At 36.7% G+C, this 21,295-nt stretch overlaps 1 protein-coding gene across 1 annotated transcript in view; it reads left to right on the top strand.

Moving 5' to 3' along the window:
• The first annotated feature begins 1,442 nt into the window (after positions 1–1,442).
• Positions 1,443–21,295, top strand: part of LOC106095866 (gamma-aminobutyric acid receptor subunit alpha-2) — a 32,032-nt gene continuing 12,179 nt past the window's right edge. Inside the window, exon 1 of the mRNA XM_013263272.2 lies at positions 1,443–1,618. Coding sequence (XP_013118726.1) covers positions 1,581–1,618 — 38 coding nt within the window. The 5' untranslated portion in view covers positions 1,443–1,580. The remainder of the gene's footprint in view (positions 1,619–21,295) is intronic.

The following is a 21,295-nucleotide window of genomic DNA, read 5'->3' on the forward strand; positions in this document are numbered from 1 at the left end:
GTTGACGGCACCACAGCACACCTCTTGAGCATACAAATGAGGTAACTGAGTTGGGCTTCCTTATTTGACACAAATGGATTTATGGGCAATTCGATATCGCCCTTTTTAATTTGCCTTAGTGAAACTCGCGATGCAAGAAATGACTGGCACAGTACTCCATGACAAAAGACCTCAACATCTTACCCACATAGTCCGAAAGATGTTGATTCCGCTGTCCTTGGCAGCCATTTCATTCAAATATGGGGGAGGATCAAACTGAAATATGACTGGAAAAAAGCCACACGTTGCCTCGTTGGTCATATTTAGCATCGGATTCACCAAAAAGTTGTAAATCTCAAAGCGCCGTGTTGTTATCCTGTTTCCATCGACCAATACAAGGACATTGGTCAGACCCTGATGCCACAACTATTCCAAGTGGTAGTGTACACAAGTTGAACATTGCCTTGCAGTTGTAGGACCAGTAACTAAAACTCCCCCAAACTACCTTGCATATGGGACAAGTCATTACTCGGCGGCATCTTTAAGGCGCATCTCCTGGAAACGTTCATCAAATACCAGATTGGGTATATAGGAAGAATGTTAGATTCGATTTATTGCCAAAGTCTGAATATCATTGAAGCGATTGCAAATTGCAAATTTTGCCCATGAACATTCCACTAAGGAACAGGGGCAAACTTCTCACATATCAATGAGTGCAGTCCGATTCCAGTTTAAGCTCAATGATAAGGGACCTCCTTTTTATAGCCCAGTCCGAACGGCGTGCCGCAGTGCGACACCTCTTTGGAGAGAAGTTTTACATGGCATAGTACCTCACAAATGTTGCCAGCATTAGGAGGGGAAAACCACCGCTGAAAATTTTTTCTGATGGTCTCGCCTGGATTCGAACCCAGGCATTTAGCGTCATAGGCGGACATGCTAACCTCTGCGCTACGGTAGCCTTCAGCGATTGGCTGCTGAAATTATGGATTCCAGTTCAAAGATTTGCCACGAAGGCAACGTTATATTCACAACGAACTCGTAAGAGCTTCATTGTTATGCCGTCTAATGTCTATATGGTTCGGAGCAAGTCATAGATGCAATTCACTTTCCATTAAAATGAAATACCACAACGCCTCATAACTTGGACAAATATTGGCTGACCTCCAAACGGTCACATCAATTGGCAAATTCATGAATGAATGCGTCCCACCATCACCAGGTTGGACTGAGGGAGATTTGCGCATGTGCCTGCCACAAAGCGCCATAAACATACATGTGGCCGCCTTGGTACAATGCACTCCGATGAAAACATGTGTAACACTTGTTTCCCTTCCACCCTCGGGTCTAGGGATTTTCGTTTTGCGCGCCAAAATCCAAAATACAGGACTTCTTGCCTCGCCAAACACAAGCCGTGCCTAATGCTGCGAGACATTTTCATTTTCGTCTTAGTTGCACTGCAGCCATCCGTGTGTGAAATAGACTCCTGCCGTGTGAGGAGCTAGTAAATCAGGGTTTTCGCAAGAACAACCAAAACGCCTCAAATAAAGTGCGAGCTATACCAAAACGCGCCGCAAACCTAATTGGCGCTTGCAGTGAAAACAATGTTCATTTGTAAACGGCCTCTGTTAATTTTGTGGTGGTAAGTGTTTTGAAAAAAAAAACAGTCGGTTGAGGATGGATTGCCTGCTGGATTGGTGATAAAATATGCAAGTGATTTGTGAATCGCGACGTTAATGAGTTCTACATCCGTTGATAATCAAAAGCTTTTCACATAAAACATACGCCGCTGATGATGATGATGCTGTTCGATAAATTCCTACTAAAATATTTGTGTCATGTGTGACAAGGTGTTTGGGATATGAAAATGAAGTGTAGAAGTATTCGAAATATTTCTCAAGTTCAGGAGTTCCAAGGTGATGAACGAAATATTTGCACATAGAATTGCGTCGCCTCTAATAAGTGTCCTTCCTCTTTAGGGTTTTAATGAAAATAACAAAAGCCCTATACAATCGGATTAAAATTTCAACTCCTCCTCCCCTTAGTTCAATGTCAGAGTTTGGGGAATTCAATCGAAAAGAACGTTAATGGAAAATTAAGCTAAGGGAATTTAGTAGTGAACGAAATTCAATGACGGACAGTTTCTTGTTTTTTTTTTTTAAGGAGAAAAAATTACTCTCACACTATGTCGTTAAATACGAATTTAAGTTTGGTTGACCAGTTTTTGTGTGGCCGTTTCAATTGCGATAATTAAATTTAAATTTTTAGGGTGAAGATCATTTTAAAAATTTCGTTTGTTTCTCTTTAGGGACAAGCTCAATGATCGGAGATTTATTTGCATTGGAAAAGGAAAACCAAAGATCACGACACACACCAACCACTAATGGACGCGTTTCGTCATTTGGTTCGAATAACACATCGGTCATATTAGGAGTGAAATATTCAAGGGCCGTGCGTTGGTTTTTTGTTTTTATATCGTATTTAATGCGGAAACGCCTCTATAATATAAATACCATATTACCCGCGCCCGACAACCCTGCTATTTTCCCTAGTAAAGGGGTTTGCCAAAAAGAAGTGTAACTTTTAATCTCCAGGTACTTCGGTAACTCTTACTTTTGAATATTCTTTGACATTAGGCAAGTAGAAACTACGCGATTATTAAAATGCAACGATATACGCTTCAATAACGTATTAAAATTATTAAAACTCACTACAAATATGGTGAAAAACTTGCAGTCGTCGTTAAGCACCCAGGGCTCGCAAAACCCAAGATTTTTTGTTGAGAAGCCTTTCCATCCTCAAAGTGTGATTGTTTGATGCAGTTTATGGTCCGGCGGGGTCATTGGACCTTGCTTCTTGGGAAATGAAGTTTGATCGACAATTACGGTGACTGGATTGCGCTATAGAAAGATGCATTTTTATACCCACCACCGTAAGATAGGGGGTATATTCATTTAGTCATTTCGTTTGCAACACATCGAAATATAAATTTTCGACCCTACAAAGTATATATATTTCGGTTCGTCGTAAAATTCTAAGACGATTTAACGATGTCCGTGTCCGTCCGTCTGTTGTAATCACTCTAGAGCCCTCAAAAATTGAGATATTAAGCTGAAATTTGGCACAGATACGTCTTTTTGATGTACGCTGGTTGACGTCTTGAACGGTCCAAATCGAACCATATTTGGATATAGCTGCAATATAGACCGATTTCCCGATAAAGGGTCTGAAGGCCATAAAAGCTTTATTTTTTCCCGATTTCGCTGAAATTTAAAAACAGTGGGTTATTTTAAGCCTCCCAAAATCTGACCTAAATATGGTACAGATCGGACAAAATTAAGATATAGCTATCGTATAGATTGACCTGCCGATAAAGGGTCTGAAGCCCATAAAAGCTTTAATTTTTAACCGATTTCGCTGAAATTTGAAACAGCGAAATATATATAGCTGCCATATAGTCCGATCTGTCGATAAGGGGTCTGAGGTCCATAAAATTTGTATTTATTACCCGATTTCGCTTTAATTTGAAACAGTGAGTAGTTTTGAGTCTCCCGATATCCGACTTTAATTTGGTTTTGATCGGTTCATATTTGGATATAGCTGCCAAAAGACCAATATTTTGTCTTACAAAATTGAAAAATGACTTATATATATATTAGACCACTCAATTTCCGTACCGAATTTGGGTGCTTACGTTATCCAATTTTCCCCGGATTGTAACCAAACGGGGTTTACGTATATACCCGAGGTGGTAGGTATCCAAAGTTCGGCCTGGGTGAGCTTAATGCCTCTTAACTTGTTTTAGGTGTGATTGAAACTTGACCCATGTTATTGTAATTTTCTCAAATTTAAAGAGACCCGCAAAATCCTTAAAATCTACATAAAAATACTATGAGTAGTCCAAATAAAATAATTGATTGAGCAGGTGCACATTACTAAGGTCACATTAGTCATGATATGAAAATTGGTGGGTTACAATACTGGATAAATTTTTGAGAGAAAAACTAAATTTGATTTGTTTTAAATAAGTCCGATCATGTTCGACCGTGCCTTATGATCTGCGCATTCATTCATTCTTAAGCCCATCAACTATAAAGCCGTAGTCACTATAATTTAAAACGTATTTTAACGAAATTTGGTAAGGATTCTTTTGTTACCCATTTGAACACCTCTGCCTATGTTCACCAATATCATTTCAGATTTAAATATAGCGACTAATATATACTTAACATCTATGCAGGTATAAGGTAGCGCAGCGCTTGACCTTCTCTGACATCCCAAAAGGATTTTCGGAGATTTTTTATTTACCACCGTAGCGCAGTGGCTAGCATGTCCGCCTATGACGCTGAATGCCTGGGTACGAATCCTGGCGAGACCATCAGAAAAAAATTTCAGTGGTGGTTTTCCCCTCCTAATGCTGGAAACATATGTGAGGTATCATGCCATGTAAAACTTCTCTTCAAAAAGGTGTCGCACTGCGGCACGCCGTTCGGACTCTGCTATAAAAAGGAGGCCCCTTATCATTGAGCTTAAACTTGAATCCTTAGTGGAATGTTCATGGGCAAAATTTGCATTTGCAAGAGAGGCTTTCATTAAGATTATGATCGTTATGAAGGATTTTTTAAAACCATTAAAAATGACCACCGTGGCGCAGAGATAAGCATGTCTGCTTATGGAATGTTCATGGGTAGATTTGCATTTGCTCAAATAGATTTGCATGTCATATTTACGCACTTATTTACTAATTCGTGGGCTTGTTGATGAGGTAAATTCACATTCAAAAAGAAAGCAAAAATTCAGATATTATAGTCGCTCATGTTACCCATTAGTAATTCTAAAACTTCCATTAAGGCGTAGATACAACTATCTCTGATTGTACTGCATATCACTCAGAAGCATTCGGTACTATCAGATGATTTTCGTGAAAACTCGTCAAAATCACCAGATTTCTCCTAAAAATACGTCATGTCTTCAAATCACAAAATTTCAAAATACTTTTCCTTAACCAAAGAGATCAATTATTAAATATTTGTCTTTAATGGCAAAATTTCAAAAAAGAATTTCGATGAAATTTCTTTATAGAACACATTTTAAGTAAATTTCAATGAAATTTTCCTAAGAATAAATTTTAAGGTTTTTTTTTTCCAAAAATGTTTTTCTTTGGTGAGATCATTTTCATGTGTTTGTGGTTGAAATATTTTTTAAATTTAAAGACAAATTTCTCGAAACATAAAATTTTCCAAATATTATCCCAAAGACATAATTTCATGAATTTTTTTTGAAAGACAGAATTTTTAGAAAATAACCTCTAAAGTCAATATTTGTGGGAATATTTTTCTAATAGCTAAATTTTAATAAAATTTTATCTAAGTCAAGATTTAAATGGAATTGTATTTAAAAAAAAAAACAAATTTATGGAATAATCTCTATAGAAAAATTAAAAAAAAATTCTTTAATTAAAAATTACATTTACTCCAAAATCTAAGAAAATTGAATGCAAAATTTCTGGAAAATTTTTGTAAGGACAACATTTGAATAAAAATTTCTCTACAAACAAAATTTTTATAAAATCTTCTGCAAAAACCAAATTTGTTTAAAAATAATTACTTAAATTCTTTAATGTGGTAACCAAGCCCAATAGGAAGGTTTTTATTAGATTTCATATAAAACAATTTCCGATATGAATTCTTAGGCTTTCAAAGGACGTAATTCCAAGCCGATTTTCTGCAACTTTGAAAGTGGTATTTTGTATAGTTGCACAGGCGTAGATAGGTGGTCCTGGGGGATGCAACCTGATCCATGCATGCATTGGTATAAGATTGGTATAGATTTCGAAATATGGCTGAGCTAGCTCGCATTTTTTGTTATTGCTCTACTAATGTGCACATGACTGGCATGGCCCTTTATATCTAAATTTAACGAAAAGATTATGAGAAGTATGCATTCAGTGGTGATTATAAACATCCACTAAGACACACATTTAGATTTGTGTTCTAGTTTTTCTTCTAACATCTCCTTCATAATAAAGCAGCAGTCATTTTCAGCAAACAACAGACTTCTCAGCAGTGAGGCTGCTACTCTGAAATTGCAGTACTACAGCTGTAATAGCAGAACTACTGCTGTAAAGTAAAATATTCAGCAGACAGTGTTTGCTATTTTCAGCAAACTATTTCCTATGAGAGCATGTGCGAACTTTCAAGGGCCTAGCAGGTCCGGGCCATTTTCGTTTCATTTGTGCTTCGATTTTCATTTTTATGCATACTTAGGATTATTGATAAAATTTGGTGTTTGGAAAACGTGTTTTTCAATATAAATTCATTGAAATTTTAGTTTTAATTAAAATATTTCCTTTAGAATTGACTTTAGAGGAAAAGTCTTAAAAAATTATCGAAATTCTGTTTTTAGGTAAAATTCCATCAACATTTTGTCTATAACGAAATTTTTTTGAATTTTTGTCTCTTTAGAAAATTTAATTAAAATTTGTTCTTTAGAAATTTTTATCAAAGTTTTGTCTTAAAAAATTTTATCGCCATTTTTTTGATTTACGAGAGTTCAAACAATTGTTGTCTTTTGAAAAATTTTGTATAAGAAAAATATCACGAAAATCTTCATTGAAAGTTTGCAAAACTGTAAGTAAATTTGATCAGTATTTTATATTTTATTTTAAAAAATAGGGCTTATTTAAAGGAAAAAATCCCGGTTAAGAAATCTGAAAACCTTAAATCAGTTTTTTGAAAAAACAAAAAAACATTTTTCGAATAGTTTAAAAACAGGTATTAGGAAAAAAATTATTGATCACCCCACAAAATTTACAATTACTTTGTTGCAGAGTGTCCACATCCGAAGTAAAAACAAGTAAAAAGGCGTAAATTTCGGTCGGGCCGAACTTTGGATACCCACCACCTCAGGTATATATGTAAACCATCTTTCGTTATAACCGGTGAAAAATGCATAGTTTATGCCCCCATAGCAGCTTTATCTTAAAATGGTCCGATCCGGACCAAATTCGACACGGATATTGAATGGTCTATTAAGTACAAGTCAGTGTTAAAATATTGGTCTTTTTGGTAACCATATCCAAATATAGACCAATGTGAACCACATACGACACGGATGTCGAAAAGCTAAACATAAGTCACTGTTTCACATTTCAACGAAATCGGATTATAAATGTGCCTTTTGTGGTTCCAAGACTTTAAATCGAGAGATCGGTTTATATGGCACCTATATCCAAATTTGAACCTATTTGGGCCAAATTGAAGAGGTCTGACGAAGGGCCTAACACAACTCACTGTCCCAAATTTCGGGAAAATCGGACAATAAATGTCCTTTTATTGGGTCAAAACGTTATATCGAGGGATCGTTGTATATGGCAGCTATATTCAAAACTGAACCGATCTGAGCCAAATTGAAGGGCCTAGGATAACTCACTGTCGCAAATTTTGGCGAAATTGGACAATAAATATATCCAAATCTGCACCGATCTATGCCATATTGCAAAACATGTCGAGGGGCCTAGCACAACTCAATCTCCCAAATTTCGGCTTCATCGGACAATACATGAGCCTATTATGGGTTCAAAACCATATATCGAGATGGCGATCTATATGGCAGCTACATCCAAATCTGGACCGATCTATGCCATAATGCAGAAAGATGTCGAGGGGCCTAACAAACTCACTGTCCCAAATTTCGGCGAAATCGAACAATAAATGCTCTATTTTTGTGCCCAAAACCTTCAATCGAGAGGTCGGTCTCTATGGCAGCTATATCCAAATCTGGACCGATCTGGGCCAAATTGAAGAAGGATGTCGACTGGCCTAACACAACTCACTGTCCCGAATTTCAGCTAAATCGGATAATAAAAGTTGCTTTTATGGGCCTAAGACCTTAACCTGCTTATGGACAAAAAAAAGAATCTGTGCAAAGTTTCAGCTCAATATCTCCAGTTTTGAAGTTTGTAGTGTGATTTCAACAGACAGACGGACGGACATGGCTAGATCGTCTTAGAATTTTACGTTGATCAAGAATACATATACTTTATAGGGTCGGAAATGGATATTTCGATGTGTTGCAAACGGAATGACAAAATGAATATACACCCATCCTTCGGTAGTGGTTATAAAAACGAAGTTGGACTCCTCAGCCCTTGTTGGTAAAATTTAGTTAAAGCAGTTTTTCTATCTTCACCTTCTGATCCATGCCAATTGTAGGGAGTTCATTTATCAACCGAAAGAAGTGATTCTTTATCAGATTTTGTTTAAACATCATATCATTATACCGTAAACATTTGTAGAGAAAGAATAGTAAGGAATGGATTTTCTCACATTATCATATTCTATCGCCATCTCAAAATAAAGATGAAATATTACACGAAAAGTTTGACATTTACCCATTCTCTTTTCAGGCGCTTATAACTGCTATGCAAGAGTCATTTGCATTATATTGTGTACGTTGAGAGTAGTAGAGTATGTTCGGCGTCTCATAACTTTAAATGTTTTTTGGCCATAAAAGTTTGCAATTTCTTCGTTTTGAACTTTAATTAATTATGTACTTTCAACCTTTGATACGTCTTTTAGATGTTATCAAACAAAATAGCATATTTAAAGTTTCTATCTACCATCTTTAGCAAATAAGCAAATTTTTGACATACCCATTCATCCAAACAATTGAAGAAGGACTCGTTAAAAGCATCTTCATAAACCCATTATTGACAGTTATTTAATGCCGGTATTATTAAGGCCGTCAAACTTCCACTCAACATTGTCCACTCTGAGAAGGAAGTTATTTCATCTCATTCCTAAAAAAGCAAATCAATAAACCTCCAGCATTTACCACTTTCTGAAAACCATTTAAATTCCAGTCTTCTGGCGTATTATTTTTCCTTTATAAAATCAAGACTTTTAAGCACAGATCCCACGATGAGCTTACATCGTTAAAATCAAATTATATTTATTGGTCAGCCCATTGCTAAGTATCTGCCTTTATCTATTTACACTTGTACATTCCATTCTTGGTCGCATCAAGCAAAACAATTTCCAAATGTTTTCCCACACACAATAAAGCCGTCTGTCCACCATGAAGCTTTAGATTTTTGTTATATGGTAATTGTCTCAATTTATTTGACACTGTTTGTGTTGTAAGTGATTGCTGGTACAGTATTTGGCTAATATATTATAACGGTATTAATAGAGAGATTAAAAAGGATGTTTGAATTTTAGGGGCCGATGTTGAATGAGAGCCAAACCTAAACGTCTTGTTTTTTCTGCATTCCCGTTCACTAATTCATTTCAGAGTAATTCAATTTGACCCATGTAAAGATACACAATCGTGCAACATCCTAAAATAATTCGAAATCAACATCGCCCCTTAAAATTAAACACTCTTTACTTCAAAACTTTTCTAATGTCGGGCCAAGTTTGGTTCGATTTTCACAAAGAAGAGACTGAAAGGAAAATATTTAATAGTTAGTTTTCCCCCTCTTGCGAATGTTTTGAGGTTGGAAGCGCCCCCTGAGACTTAGCTCCCAATTTTTATATCAAATTCGTATTCTACTTACTAACATCTCTCATTTAGGTCCATGGTACCGATCAGTCTATATGACCGCTTTGTGGTGTTTGGGTTGGGGTTTGGCCCCTAGGTACATAAATCCAAATTAAATGTGAGATTTTTTGGGGTATTATTAATATACAAAAAAAATTGTTTCAAATGGTCTTCCCATCTCTGAAATATCTCGGTCCCTTTTAATACGACCTAAACCTTCATCTGCGGTCAAAAGGGATTTAAAAAAACTTTAGCCTGAAGAGCACAATCCCTTTTGGGAAAAACCCTGCCTTGGAATTTCCCATCCGCAGATTGGCTCTAGTAACGTGTATTTATTACCAAATCTATGTAAAGCTCTTCAATACTTCGCCTGCTGCTGTGTGATTTGTAAATTGGAAGAAACTCACACAACAGGAAAGTGAACTTACAAAATTTACCAAGACCTACACCAAATTGAAAGTGTTCATAATTTTGAGATTTATAGCCACATGGTTTGTTTAAGTTCTCTGAACTATTCCAAACACATTACTCAAAGGACATGGTTGACCAACCAGCCAATCCAAAAATATCTCGACATTACAAAATGTACGCGAGGGGTTTGGCCAACACCGAAAATCGATAATTAATATGCGATAATTGAAAAACATGTCAAGCAATAGAAAACAATGGCCATAAAGAAATTATCAAAAGAGTTTCTTAAGAGCTGCCATGTCTGCTTTACGAGACTTACATGGGAATCCTTCAAAATAGACCCACTGACGTACGCAATGCAACTACGGCGAACTTGTGTACAACGCCAAACAAGGCGGCAGCAGCCACTGAAGAGATGCATAAACCTTATGAAACGTCATCATTGTCACCACACCACAAGCATTGCCTCCATAATCAACCGAATCTTCGATGGCCCACATAAAAAGGGGAAAACGAGAATGAGGGGGACTCATCTGCTTAAAGAAAGTAGATATTCCGACTAACTTTCAAAAGAATACAACTAACACAACTAAAAATTTATCAAAATTTTTAAAGTTTAATAATACGAACAGAAAAAAATCGAATTCTCTTCAGTAAATCAATTTAACCCAATAAGCTTTTGCTTTGTAGATGGGAATAACCAACCCTCTGATGTAAATGCAGCAGCTTTATCGAACGTCATGGGGCAGGGACATTGAGCTCTTGAGGTCTGGGACATTGAGTTTGGCTGAATATCAATTGATATTTTTCCTATCGATACTATCGGCCACTATTTGTAAAATTTAACAAAAAAATTGGCAATCCGATCGTGACTGTATCCTAATCATACATTTTCCAATCGTTCTTCTTGTTGAGTATCTCAAGTATCGTGTTTTATTTTAATACTATGCAGTGCTCGTCAAATATTCTGGTTAAAACATCAGTGAAGGGTTGCACTGGTAAGTAATCGATAACATGCCATTTATCGATATTTATATTTGGAAATATCGAAAATATCAAATGTAGTGAACTTCGAAAATTTGTTATCTCTATTCCAAAATAACTCACTTTTCCAAATTTTTTCGCAAAGTTACAAAAATTTCACCAGTTTAAAGCTCAAGGTCTATAGTCGAGAGATTTGTCTATGTATATGGACAATAAGTGTTACCATTGCAAATGACCAAATTTTTTCTCTTTGTGTGAAAATTCTTTTTCACAAAAATATGGGTGAAAGTAATCGAACGAATCCATAATTTTCTATATGACCATCTTTAGCCTTGGCGACTGCTATGAGTCGATCACAAATCGAGTTGCAACGAATGCAATCTACCGGTATTTTGGCACATTCCAGTAAATTGTCTGTCTTGAACGCATTCATATTGGCATATTATTACATCTTTACCTTACCCTTATCATCAGAATGACAACTGACGAATTGGACAGCCAATGCGTGGGCCGCCGCACCATTAAACCTACCAAACAAATATTTAGACCAATCACGACAATATGCGACTCAAACGAAAGGTATTTAGGATAAGAAAACGTATCTGATATCCAATTGTCGGACCAAGTGTTAGGGGATCTACCCAACCCCCAAAACACCGCTAAATCGAACATATTTACCGACCATGTGAATATGGGACTCACCTGAAAGGTATTTGCGAGTAAAATACGAATCTAATATCCATATGTGGGACCACGTTTTTGGAGGTCCACCCCTTCCCCGAAACACCCCCCAAACAGAACTTATTTACTGACCATGGGAATATGGGGCTTAAGTAAAAGGTATTTGAGTGTAGAATTCGAATCTGATATCCAAACATCGGACCAAGCATTTGGGGGGCCACCTCTCCCTAAAAACATCCCCACAAGGGGACAAATTTACGACCATAGCAATATGGGGCTCAAATGAAAGGTCTTTGGGAGTAAAGCACGAATCTGATATCAATATTCGGGAAAAGTGTCTATGGGGCCACCCCACCCCACAACCCCACCCAAATAAGACGTATTTGCTGACTATTGCAATATGAGGCTCAAATAAGAGGGTTTTTAGAGTGGAACACGAATCCGATATATATTTTCAAGGCCAACTCACTGAGTGGCCGCCCATCCCCCAAGCCGGTCATGTTTGCCGACAATGGAAATATGGGGCTCAAATTAGAGATATTTGAAAGTAGACCACGTATCTGATATCAACATTAGGGACCAACTGTCTAGGGGACGCACCATCACCATAACAACCCCCAAATAGGACGTATTTGCTCACCAAGATAATTTGGGTCTTAAAGAGAGTGGAACTAAATATTAATAGTTTTTAGGGTCAATACCCCAAACCGGACATATTTGCTGACTTTTGCAATAAGGAGTTTAAATGAGATTAGAAAACGAATTTGATATCCAATTTTGAGGCCAATGGCAATATGGGGTTCAAATAAATGATAAATAGATATATGAGGATAGAGCACGTTGCTGATATATTTTCCGGGCTTAGTGTTTAGTGGACCATCCCAATCCCCAAATCATCCCTAAATCGGGCATATTTACCGACCATGTCAATGTGGAGCCTAAATTAAAGGTATTGGGTGGTAGAGCAAGAATTGATACCCATTTTCGGCACCAATTTTCTGGGGGTCTACCCCCTTTCCCAAAATACCCCACAAACAACAATTTTTTACTGACCATCGCAATATGGGGCTCAAATAAAAGTATTTGGGAGTAGAATGCGAATTTGATTTCCAAACGTAGGACCATGCATTTAGGGCATCACCCCTTCCCCAAAACACCCCCCAAAGGGTAATCATTTTTCGACCATACCAATATGTGTCTCAAATGAAAGGTATTTGAAATTAGGGGGACGCCTCATCATGTTTAAATAAATGGTATTCGAAAGAAGAGCACGATGATGATATTTTTCAGGGCCAAGTGTCTGGGTTACCACCTCACCCCCGAAAACATCCCTAAATCAGATATCATGAGAAAATCGGGCTGATATAAAGTATTTTAAGAATGGAGTACACCTTACATCCAAACTTAAATTCGTGCACCAATAATGATCATATGGGGTTCAGATAAAGGCACTTATATTGTTTAACTGTTAGTCAAGCGATATACTATTTTCGTAGCATGGTATTTCACTAAAAGATCTTTAATTGCCGAAAATAAATATTCCAAGGAAATTTTGTTCCATATAAAGTAAAAGAGGAGCAGCGGAGCGAGCCCGGCTCAGCTAGTATATTATATAAATACTTTATAGGGTCGCAGGTAGCAGTCGAGGCGTTACAAACAGAATGACTATATTTGTATACCCCATGCCACCCTATGGTGGTGGGTATAACAATATCTTTAAATTGGTTTTCCAAATAATTTCATGATTTTATATTCTCAAGTCGTTTTGCATTCTACCACATTCTAGCTTTGGAAAATGAGGAAAAGTAAATCTAGTGATTCGCTTTTTATGCGAATAAAGCAAAAATTGCTTAAGCTGCCACACAAAAGTTTAGGTTAAGTGCAATGCAACAAAAAATAAAAACGATTCAAGAGCATTTCCAACAACTAAACACACAATATTGGGTTCATGCAACAACAAAAACAAAGCAGTATGTGCATATAAATTTCTATTTATTCTGGGTATTCCACACCATACCAATACATATGCACTATTGGGTTGTATGTGTGAATGGATATTCGATAAATATATGAATTTAATTGAATATCGACCAGCGGAGTGCCTCTTGTTGCGCTCTCCCATGGTTTGCCTCATTAGAGGCACAACAGATTGTTGCGATTTTTTTTTTAAGTTTTTTCCTTATTAAATTAAAAACGCCTGTGATTAATGCATGCTTCACCAAAATCGTTGAAGAATGAATTTGACTTAATGGGCGTTATGTGCAACAGCGGCAACGGCTATTGATTTTTATTCGAAATCATTAAAATATGGAATTATTCAGGCATTTGCTTTAACAAGCCAGCAATTTATGCCTAATTCTATGGAAGTGATTTTCCATGTTCTCTTTACTTTAAAGGTAAAACTTCAAACAATCATTTCGAAGTAGTTTTAGGGAAAATTTAATTTAATTTTTTTTAAAGAAAGTTCATCAAAATGTTTCTCTGAAAGGAAATTACATTGCATACGGCTTTTTGCTTTGACTTAAGCTTAGCAAAATTAAGGGTTTATCCCATTTCAAAAATCAAGCCATGCCACCGCGTGCAAATGTTTTACCTAGTTTCTCAAGTAGGCTAACCAAGTTTCAGTTTCTATAAACTTTTTGGTCCTTTTACAATTCAAACCGAACAATATTCAATGATATAAATTAAAAATTGTCCTCAAAAAGCCAAGACATTTGTTTAAAAGCACATTTTCTCATTTCATATTTAAGCTAAAATATAGCTCAAAAATCTCTAACATTGTCCACGGATTGTACTGTCCCTTAATCCTGTTAGGCAGAAAATACACACGTTTATTTTAAGTAAAAGACTCTTTAATGTATCCAACTTTTCCTTTTAATGGGTTTCATTACAGCTTTCAGGGGTACAAGTGCACTTCTAGAAAAAAAAATCCGAATTCGACAAATAGTTGAAAAACCATGGTTGAATGGTGTTGTCTAGTATGAGTAGGCAGCACTAGGGAACTTTATGGCATCCCCATTATGATATACGATATACGGTATCCATTACATGTCCTGATGACATAATTCTATTTTAAAGTACTGCTGGTAGGCAATCTTCAAAATTTCCGATATAGCTTCCTATATTTTTCAAATAAACATTAGGGTGATGACTTTTTGTATTTTTTCTCAAAAATTATTACCTGTTGCATGAACTTTCGCCAATAAAAGCTCATCAAAATATAATACAGGGAAACTATGTTGTATAAAGGTCATTACCTAATAAGTACTCAACAAGGTTTCTTTGCCTACACCACATTTCTACCCGGCAATCAATTAAGGACGTTGTTCAAGGTAACGCACAAACCACATTGAAATAAAAATTTTTAAATCTTTTTGTGCGTGAGGTTTTTTATTAAATCAGCTTAAATCAGGCCACCGTAGCTCAGAGGTTAGCATGTCCCCCTATGACGCTGAACGCCTGGGTTCGAATCCTGCCGGGACCATTAAAAAAATGTTCAGCGGTGGTTTTTCCCTCCTAATGCTGGCAACATTTGTGAGGTACTATGCCATGTAAAACTTCTCTCCAAAGAGGTGTCGCACTGCGGCATGCCGTTCGGACTACCTAGTCTTAAATTAAAACCCATCAAAATATGATACAGAGATATGAGGTTGTAAAAAAGCCATTACCCTAATATACATAAAAATAACAAAGTGAAATAACAAACTCAGTTTAAAGGTATACTGTAAGCATACTTTGCGTTCCAAATATCTGTAAAAGTGGGCGAAAATCGAAAAAACTAGTCAAAAATATGCCTTCTTTGAACGGGTAAATGTATCTCTTTGAAATTTGGAATGGTTAAAGCTGAAGTGTTATCGAGATCGTGAGCAAAATTTCAAAATGGACCGGGCGCCTCCCCCTGGTCGCTCATAAAACTGGTCACCTCAGCATTTGAAAAAATTGTTCGGCTGCTAAATCTTCATTTGCAGTTCGAGTTTCCATATTCTTTTTTTGCTGAACCGTGCTCAAAATTGTAAATTTCGACACATATCCAAATCATGCAATAAAATCAAAATCGAACCACAAATGCTTCCACAAATTTCAAAATACAAAAATTGCAAAGTACGACCAAAATTGCAAAAAAAAATTTAAACTCATGTATCCCCGAAACTAGTGGAGATATTGTAACAGGCTTTTTATGGGGATTTTTGAGCACTAGCTAGCGAAAAAGGAATTTTGAAAATTGTGTAGCGTAAAATACTAATCGGGGAATCCATTTATATGGTAGCTGTTTTGTTATAAAATGATTTAGACCATACTGGGCACGGTGGTTCGAAGTTGTTTCAGCAAAACCCGATTACAATTGCGGGTTTCAGTGGTTCATGATATCAAATCGCGAGATCGGATTATATTGGGGCTACATATATCATATGTATACTTGGAATGGTGGTCATTCGAATACTCTTCAAAAATCTGCTCTAATTCTGATTTAGCCTTCTCACCTTTTACGTCAAATTTCAAAATACAAATAATTGCCTGAACCTCTCATCGCTAAGATCAGCCTTTTTTGGTGTGTTCCGTCTCTTTACTAAAAAATTTTCCCCAAAGAGGTGTCGCACCGCGGGACGCCGTTCGGACTCGGCCATAAAAAAGGTCCCTTATCATTGAGTTTAAACTTGAATCGGAAAGCACTCATTGATGTGTGAGAATTTGCCCCTTCTCGGTTCCTGGTGGTAATGTTCTTCCTTAGAGTTATGTTCTCATTAGGCGAGGGATGGCACCGCAGACATTTCGTCTCAAATATGGATATCACATTCGTGCTTCACTTCCAAATCCGCTTAATTTGAGCTCTACATTGCAATTACCGGTAAATATGAACCGTTTGGAGTGTGTTTCGGGGCTGGGGCGGCCACCGGCACTTTGCACTAAAAATAGATATCAAATTCGTTCTTTATTCCCAACGGAAATGAAGTCCAGTTTAGAGGGTGCTTTAGGGCGTACCCCAAAACACTTGGCTGCAAAATTGGATATCAAATTCGTTTTCTACTCTCAAATACCTTTCATTCGAGTCCCATATTGTCATAATGGTTCAAATAACCCATTTGCCGTATCTCTAGGAAGAAAAGCACCATCTAGACTTAAACGCAAATTTTAATGTCATATTCGTAATCTATTCCCTAATACCTTTCATTTGAGTCCCATATAGCCATGGTCGGCTAATATGCCCATTTGGGGATATTTTGGGGTGGGCGACCTCCCATTACTTGGGCCTAATGTTTAATGCTATCTTGTCGCAAGGAAAAATAGGAGCAGACTTACCAATTTCATATGGGAGCAAAACCCTGTTGAAACATGATTTGAACAAACATACCAAAAATTGGTTCGATGTAGTCTATAATTGAAATCGGGCAATAAATGCTGCTTTAATTGGCCTGAGACCTTACATCTGGATATCGGTCATTATGGTGACTATATTAAGATATACATCGATTTAAACCATATTCTTACACAAATCATTGGCCCAAATGTCAGCCAAATCAGATAATAAATACAGTTTTTATGCGCATGAGTCCTAAATCTGTAAATCGGTCTATATGGGGCTATATCATGAAATAGTCCGATACAGCCCATCTTCGAACTTAACTTGCCTATATAGAAACGTTGCAAAGTCTCAGCTCAATATCTTCAGATTTAAAGACTATAGCGTGATTTCAACACACGAACAGACGGACGAACAGAGCTAAGTTATCTTGGAAATTTACGAGAACCAAGAGTTTATATGAGCTTGATAGCAGATTGTTACTTAAACATGCAAATACAGATACAAATTTTGCCCATGAACATTCCACTAAGGAACAGGGGCAAACTTCTCACATATCAATGAGTGCAGTCCTATAAAAGTTTAAGCGTTACCCATGGCGACACCTCTTTTTTTATATGGCATAGTACCTTACAAATGTTGCCAGAATTGGAGGGGAAAGCCACCGATGAAAATTTTTTCTTTGATGGTCTCGCCAGGAGTCGATCCCATGCGTTCAGTATCATATACGGACCTGCTAACCTCTTCCCTACAATGACCACCGCCACTTAAACCTAACCTAAGAATATATATTACGGTGGGTTGATTTTTTATGGATGAAAAAATTATTAAAAATCGTATAGCAAAAACGTAATCTACATAAAATTCTAAGAAAATTCTCCGAAGAAACTATGTATCTAATATAATTAGCACCCTAATGTATATCGAAAAAATTTATTTTTTCTAGAATATATGTTTTGTAATCAAGGTACAGGTCGCATTTGTTATCAAATCATCACGGAATTTTAAACATATCACTTTTTTATCCTATGAATTTTGGTGAAAATCGATTCAGAATTAGATATAGCTCCCATATATATCGTCCGATATCCACTTAAATAGTAGCAGTTGCCCCAAATTTTTTATGGAGTGGTCTTTCATCTGAAAACATCTGCTAAATTTCATCCGAATCGGTTCCCTTGATTGCAAAACGTAAATTCTAGAAATAATAGCATTTTTCAAGTCGAAAGGTGCGGATTAGGATTTTATTTTAGATACATGTTTGCTTCGTAAAAATTTCTCAGAATTTCTTATATATAAAGTTTTTGCTATACGATTTAAAAAAAATCGACCCGCCCTAATATATATTCTTTAAAGGGTCGAAAATGAATATTCCCATGTTTTGCTAACGCAATGACAAAATGAATGTACTCCCATCCTTTGGTAGTGGGAATAAAAATGGAAACAACCGCCATTACCATTTAATGATTATTTACAACTCAATTTATTGCCATTTTTACTATACCTCATACGAAAGAGTCATATACATACGTTTAACCTATTGAAATTTTATCGATTTTCTTTAAATTGTTCTCCATAGAGTAAATATTCATTTAGGTTAACGGATTCTGCTTCTATGGCTAACTACAAAACTCGTTATCAATTTTACATTGGCAAATTACTAAAACTGTCAATGTAGGTGCAAGCTCTTAAAATTGGAAGAACACCAGAAAGTCTTAGAACTAACTCTCAAGTTCAAATTTAAACACCCTCGTATGGTGGTACTGGCATTGAATAGCTTCAACTATCAACAACGGCTGATAATTTGTGGCGGTGTAGGTGAAGTCGATATGCCATAATTGCAGCGTCGAGTGATGTGTGCGTTTAAACGGAAGGAGAAAATGCGATTACACACATGCACAGCCATAGCCACCTCATAGCCGTTAACAAATGATGATGGGATGTTAAGTGTGGCACAACATTTGCTGGCGTTGTCGTACTAGCTGTCGCTTTCACTGCTAATGCTATAGCTGTTGGCACTGGCTTTTGTTGTTTATGTTGTTGCGATGTGACATTGCCGTGGATTTGGCTGCCGGCGAAATTCTGCTCGTTTTTAGGTTTGATATCCTTCAAACCTGCCCTCATATAATGTTCAAATGTCAATATTTCCGAGTGCAAGCGTATAGAGCCAACGAGCAGATCATGCTCTTAATTCATCATTTTTTGACAGTGAGCCTCTAAAACGGTGACAACGACGATGGAGACGAATAGCAACTTGTTACATAGTTGCTTCCTTATGTCTTTGGGCTAGTTAAGCAGTGTGAACAAAATTGATGGGGTGTAACGAAGTTATATGAAAAAAGTATTAATGGCAACCAATAAATAAATAGAAAAAAAATCATATATGAGCCGTTAAATTGAAGGCGTATCTTTGAGCTAAGACTAAGTGTAATTTTTTCAAGACAAGGTTATCCTCAAAAATTTCCTTTTACGGAGATGAGTAATTGACAACCAAAAATTGCCAATTTGCCCATGAACATTCCATTAAGGAACAGAAGTAAACATCTCAAGTATCACTGAGTGATGACCAATTTATGTTTGAGCTCAATAAAAAGGGATCTCCTTTTTATAGCCGACTCCCAACGGCGTGCCGCTGTGCGACACCTCTTTGGAGAGAAGTTTTTACATGGCATAGTACTTCACAAACGTCGACAACCAAGGAGGTTATTTCCTCTGAAAACTCTTCTCTGATTTTATTGGCAGGATTCGAGGCCAGGGGTTCAGCGTCATAGGCGGGCTTGCGGCGGGACGGTGGTCTCATTGACAAACCACCATCAATTTTTCCCATTTCCAAACTGAGTGCTTTTTATTTACGAATTATACTCGTATGATTAGTATGGCACACCTGCAAGTTTAATCCTGCCCAATTAAGTTAATGCGACTGAAAATGTATATAGGCTCCAATGATAATTACATATAGATACGATTTTAGACCCTAATAACGCTTTGTGTGTCTGATTTTGCTACATAAGACTTAATCAATACTCTGTAGAATTGTATGGTGGTGTTTGCTACAAAAGGAAATAACCGTAGAAGTTACATTTTATATATTTCTCATTCTCTCACCCCAATGTCGAGTATGTGATGAGTGTTTGTGTATGTGTTTCCATTACCTTGCTCTTGCTACCTCGTGATGACCAACATAATGTTGAAGCATTGTGGAAGTTAGTAAATCACTTGCATTTCAGTCTCTGCTCCCCATTCTTTAGACAGGGAAATGGATTAAGAATATTAGCCACATCGTCTTTTCAATGCATTTTGTTTACACCCCTTAAGCTATTGCAAAACTGCGTCTAACCTTCTCTTATATTCATTGCAGAGGGATGTCATGTTCATACAGATGAAACAAGATGAAAATTAGTTTCATTTCGCTATAGTACTTTTCTAATAAATTTTACATTTTTAAATTTGCTGGAATGAGAAAAATGTCTTTAATAATGTTAGCACTCAAACCAAAGGAATGGGGGTAAACCAATCTAGTAATTCCTATTAAATCATATTGAAATATTGATATGCGACCCTACAAAGTGTATATATTTTGGATTCTCTTGGTATTCTAAGTCGTTCTAACCATGTCCGGCCGTCTGTCGAAATCACAAAAACAGTTACTTGACATCTTGCACAGATACTTCTTACTGATGTAGGTCATTGGGGATTGCCGATCGGACTGCACTCATTGATATATGAGAAGTTTGCTCCTTAATAATGCTGGCTACATTTGTGAGGTATCCTGCCATGCTAAAACTTCTCTACCAAGTTGTGTCGCCGTTTGGACTCGTTTGGATCAATGAGCTTAAACTTTAATCGAATGTTCTCATTGATATGAGGGAAGTATGTCTTGTTTCTTAGTGAATTGTTCGTGGGATATTTAGTAGTATGGGAGAAAAACCTTTGACCGCAAGATCGGTATATATGTTAGGGATAAACCCAAAATTCGGCACGGACTTTGAAGAAAAAAAACACATATTACTGTGTTAAATTTCAGCGAAATCGGGCAAAAAATTAAATGGCATTCAAACTGGGTGTCGGTCTATATAAGGGTAATATATTAAAATAAAATCTGATTTAGACCATAGTCCGCAGGAATATTGAGGAAAAAAGAGGCTATGGTGAGATATAATCCTATTTAGAATATACCCCACACGCATATAGGGGAACTTAATACCACTCATTGTGCCAAATTTCAACGAAATCGGGTAATAAAAGCGAATTTATGGGTCAAAGAACTTAAATAGGGAGATTGGTCTAAATAAGCGCTATAGTGAGATATAAACAGATTTCAGTAGTGAGCCGTTTGGACTCGGCTATAAAACGAAGGTCCCTTATCATTGAGCTTAAACTTGTATCGGACAGCACATATTG

This window comes from Stomoxys calcitrans, chromosome 4, assembly GCF_963082655.1.
Source record: "Stomoxys calcitrans chromosome 4, idStoCalc2.1, whole genome shotgun sequence".
Classification (NCBI taxonomy): Eukaryota; Metazoa; Arthropoda; class Insecta; order Diptera; family Muscidae; genus Stomoxys; species Stomoxys calcitrans.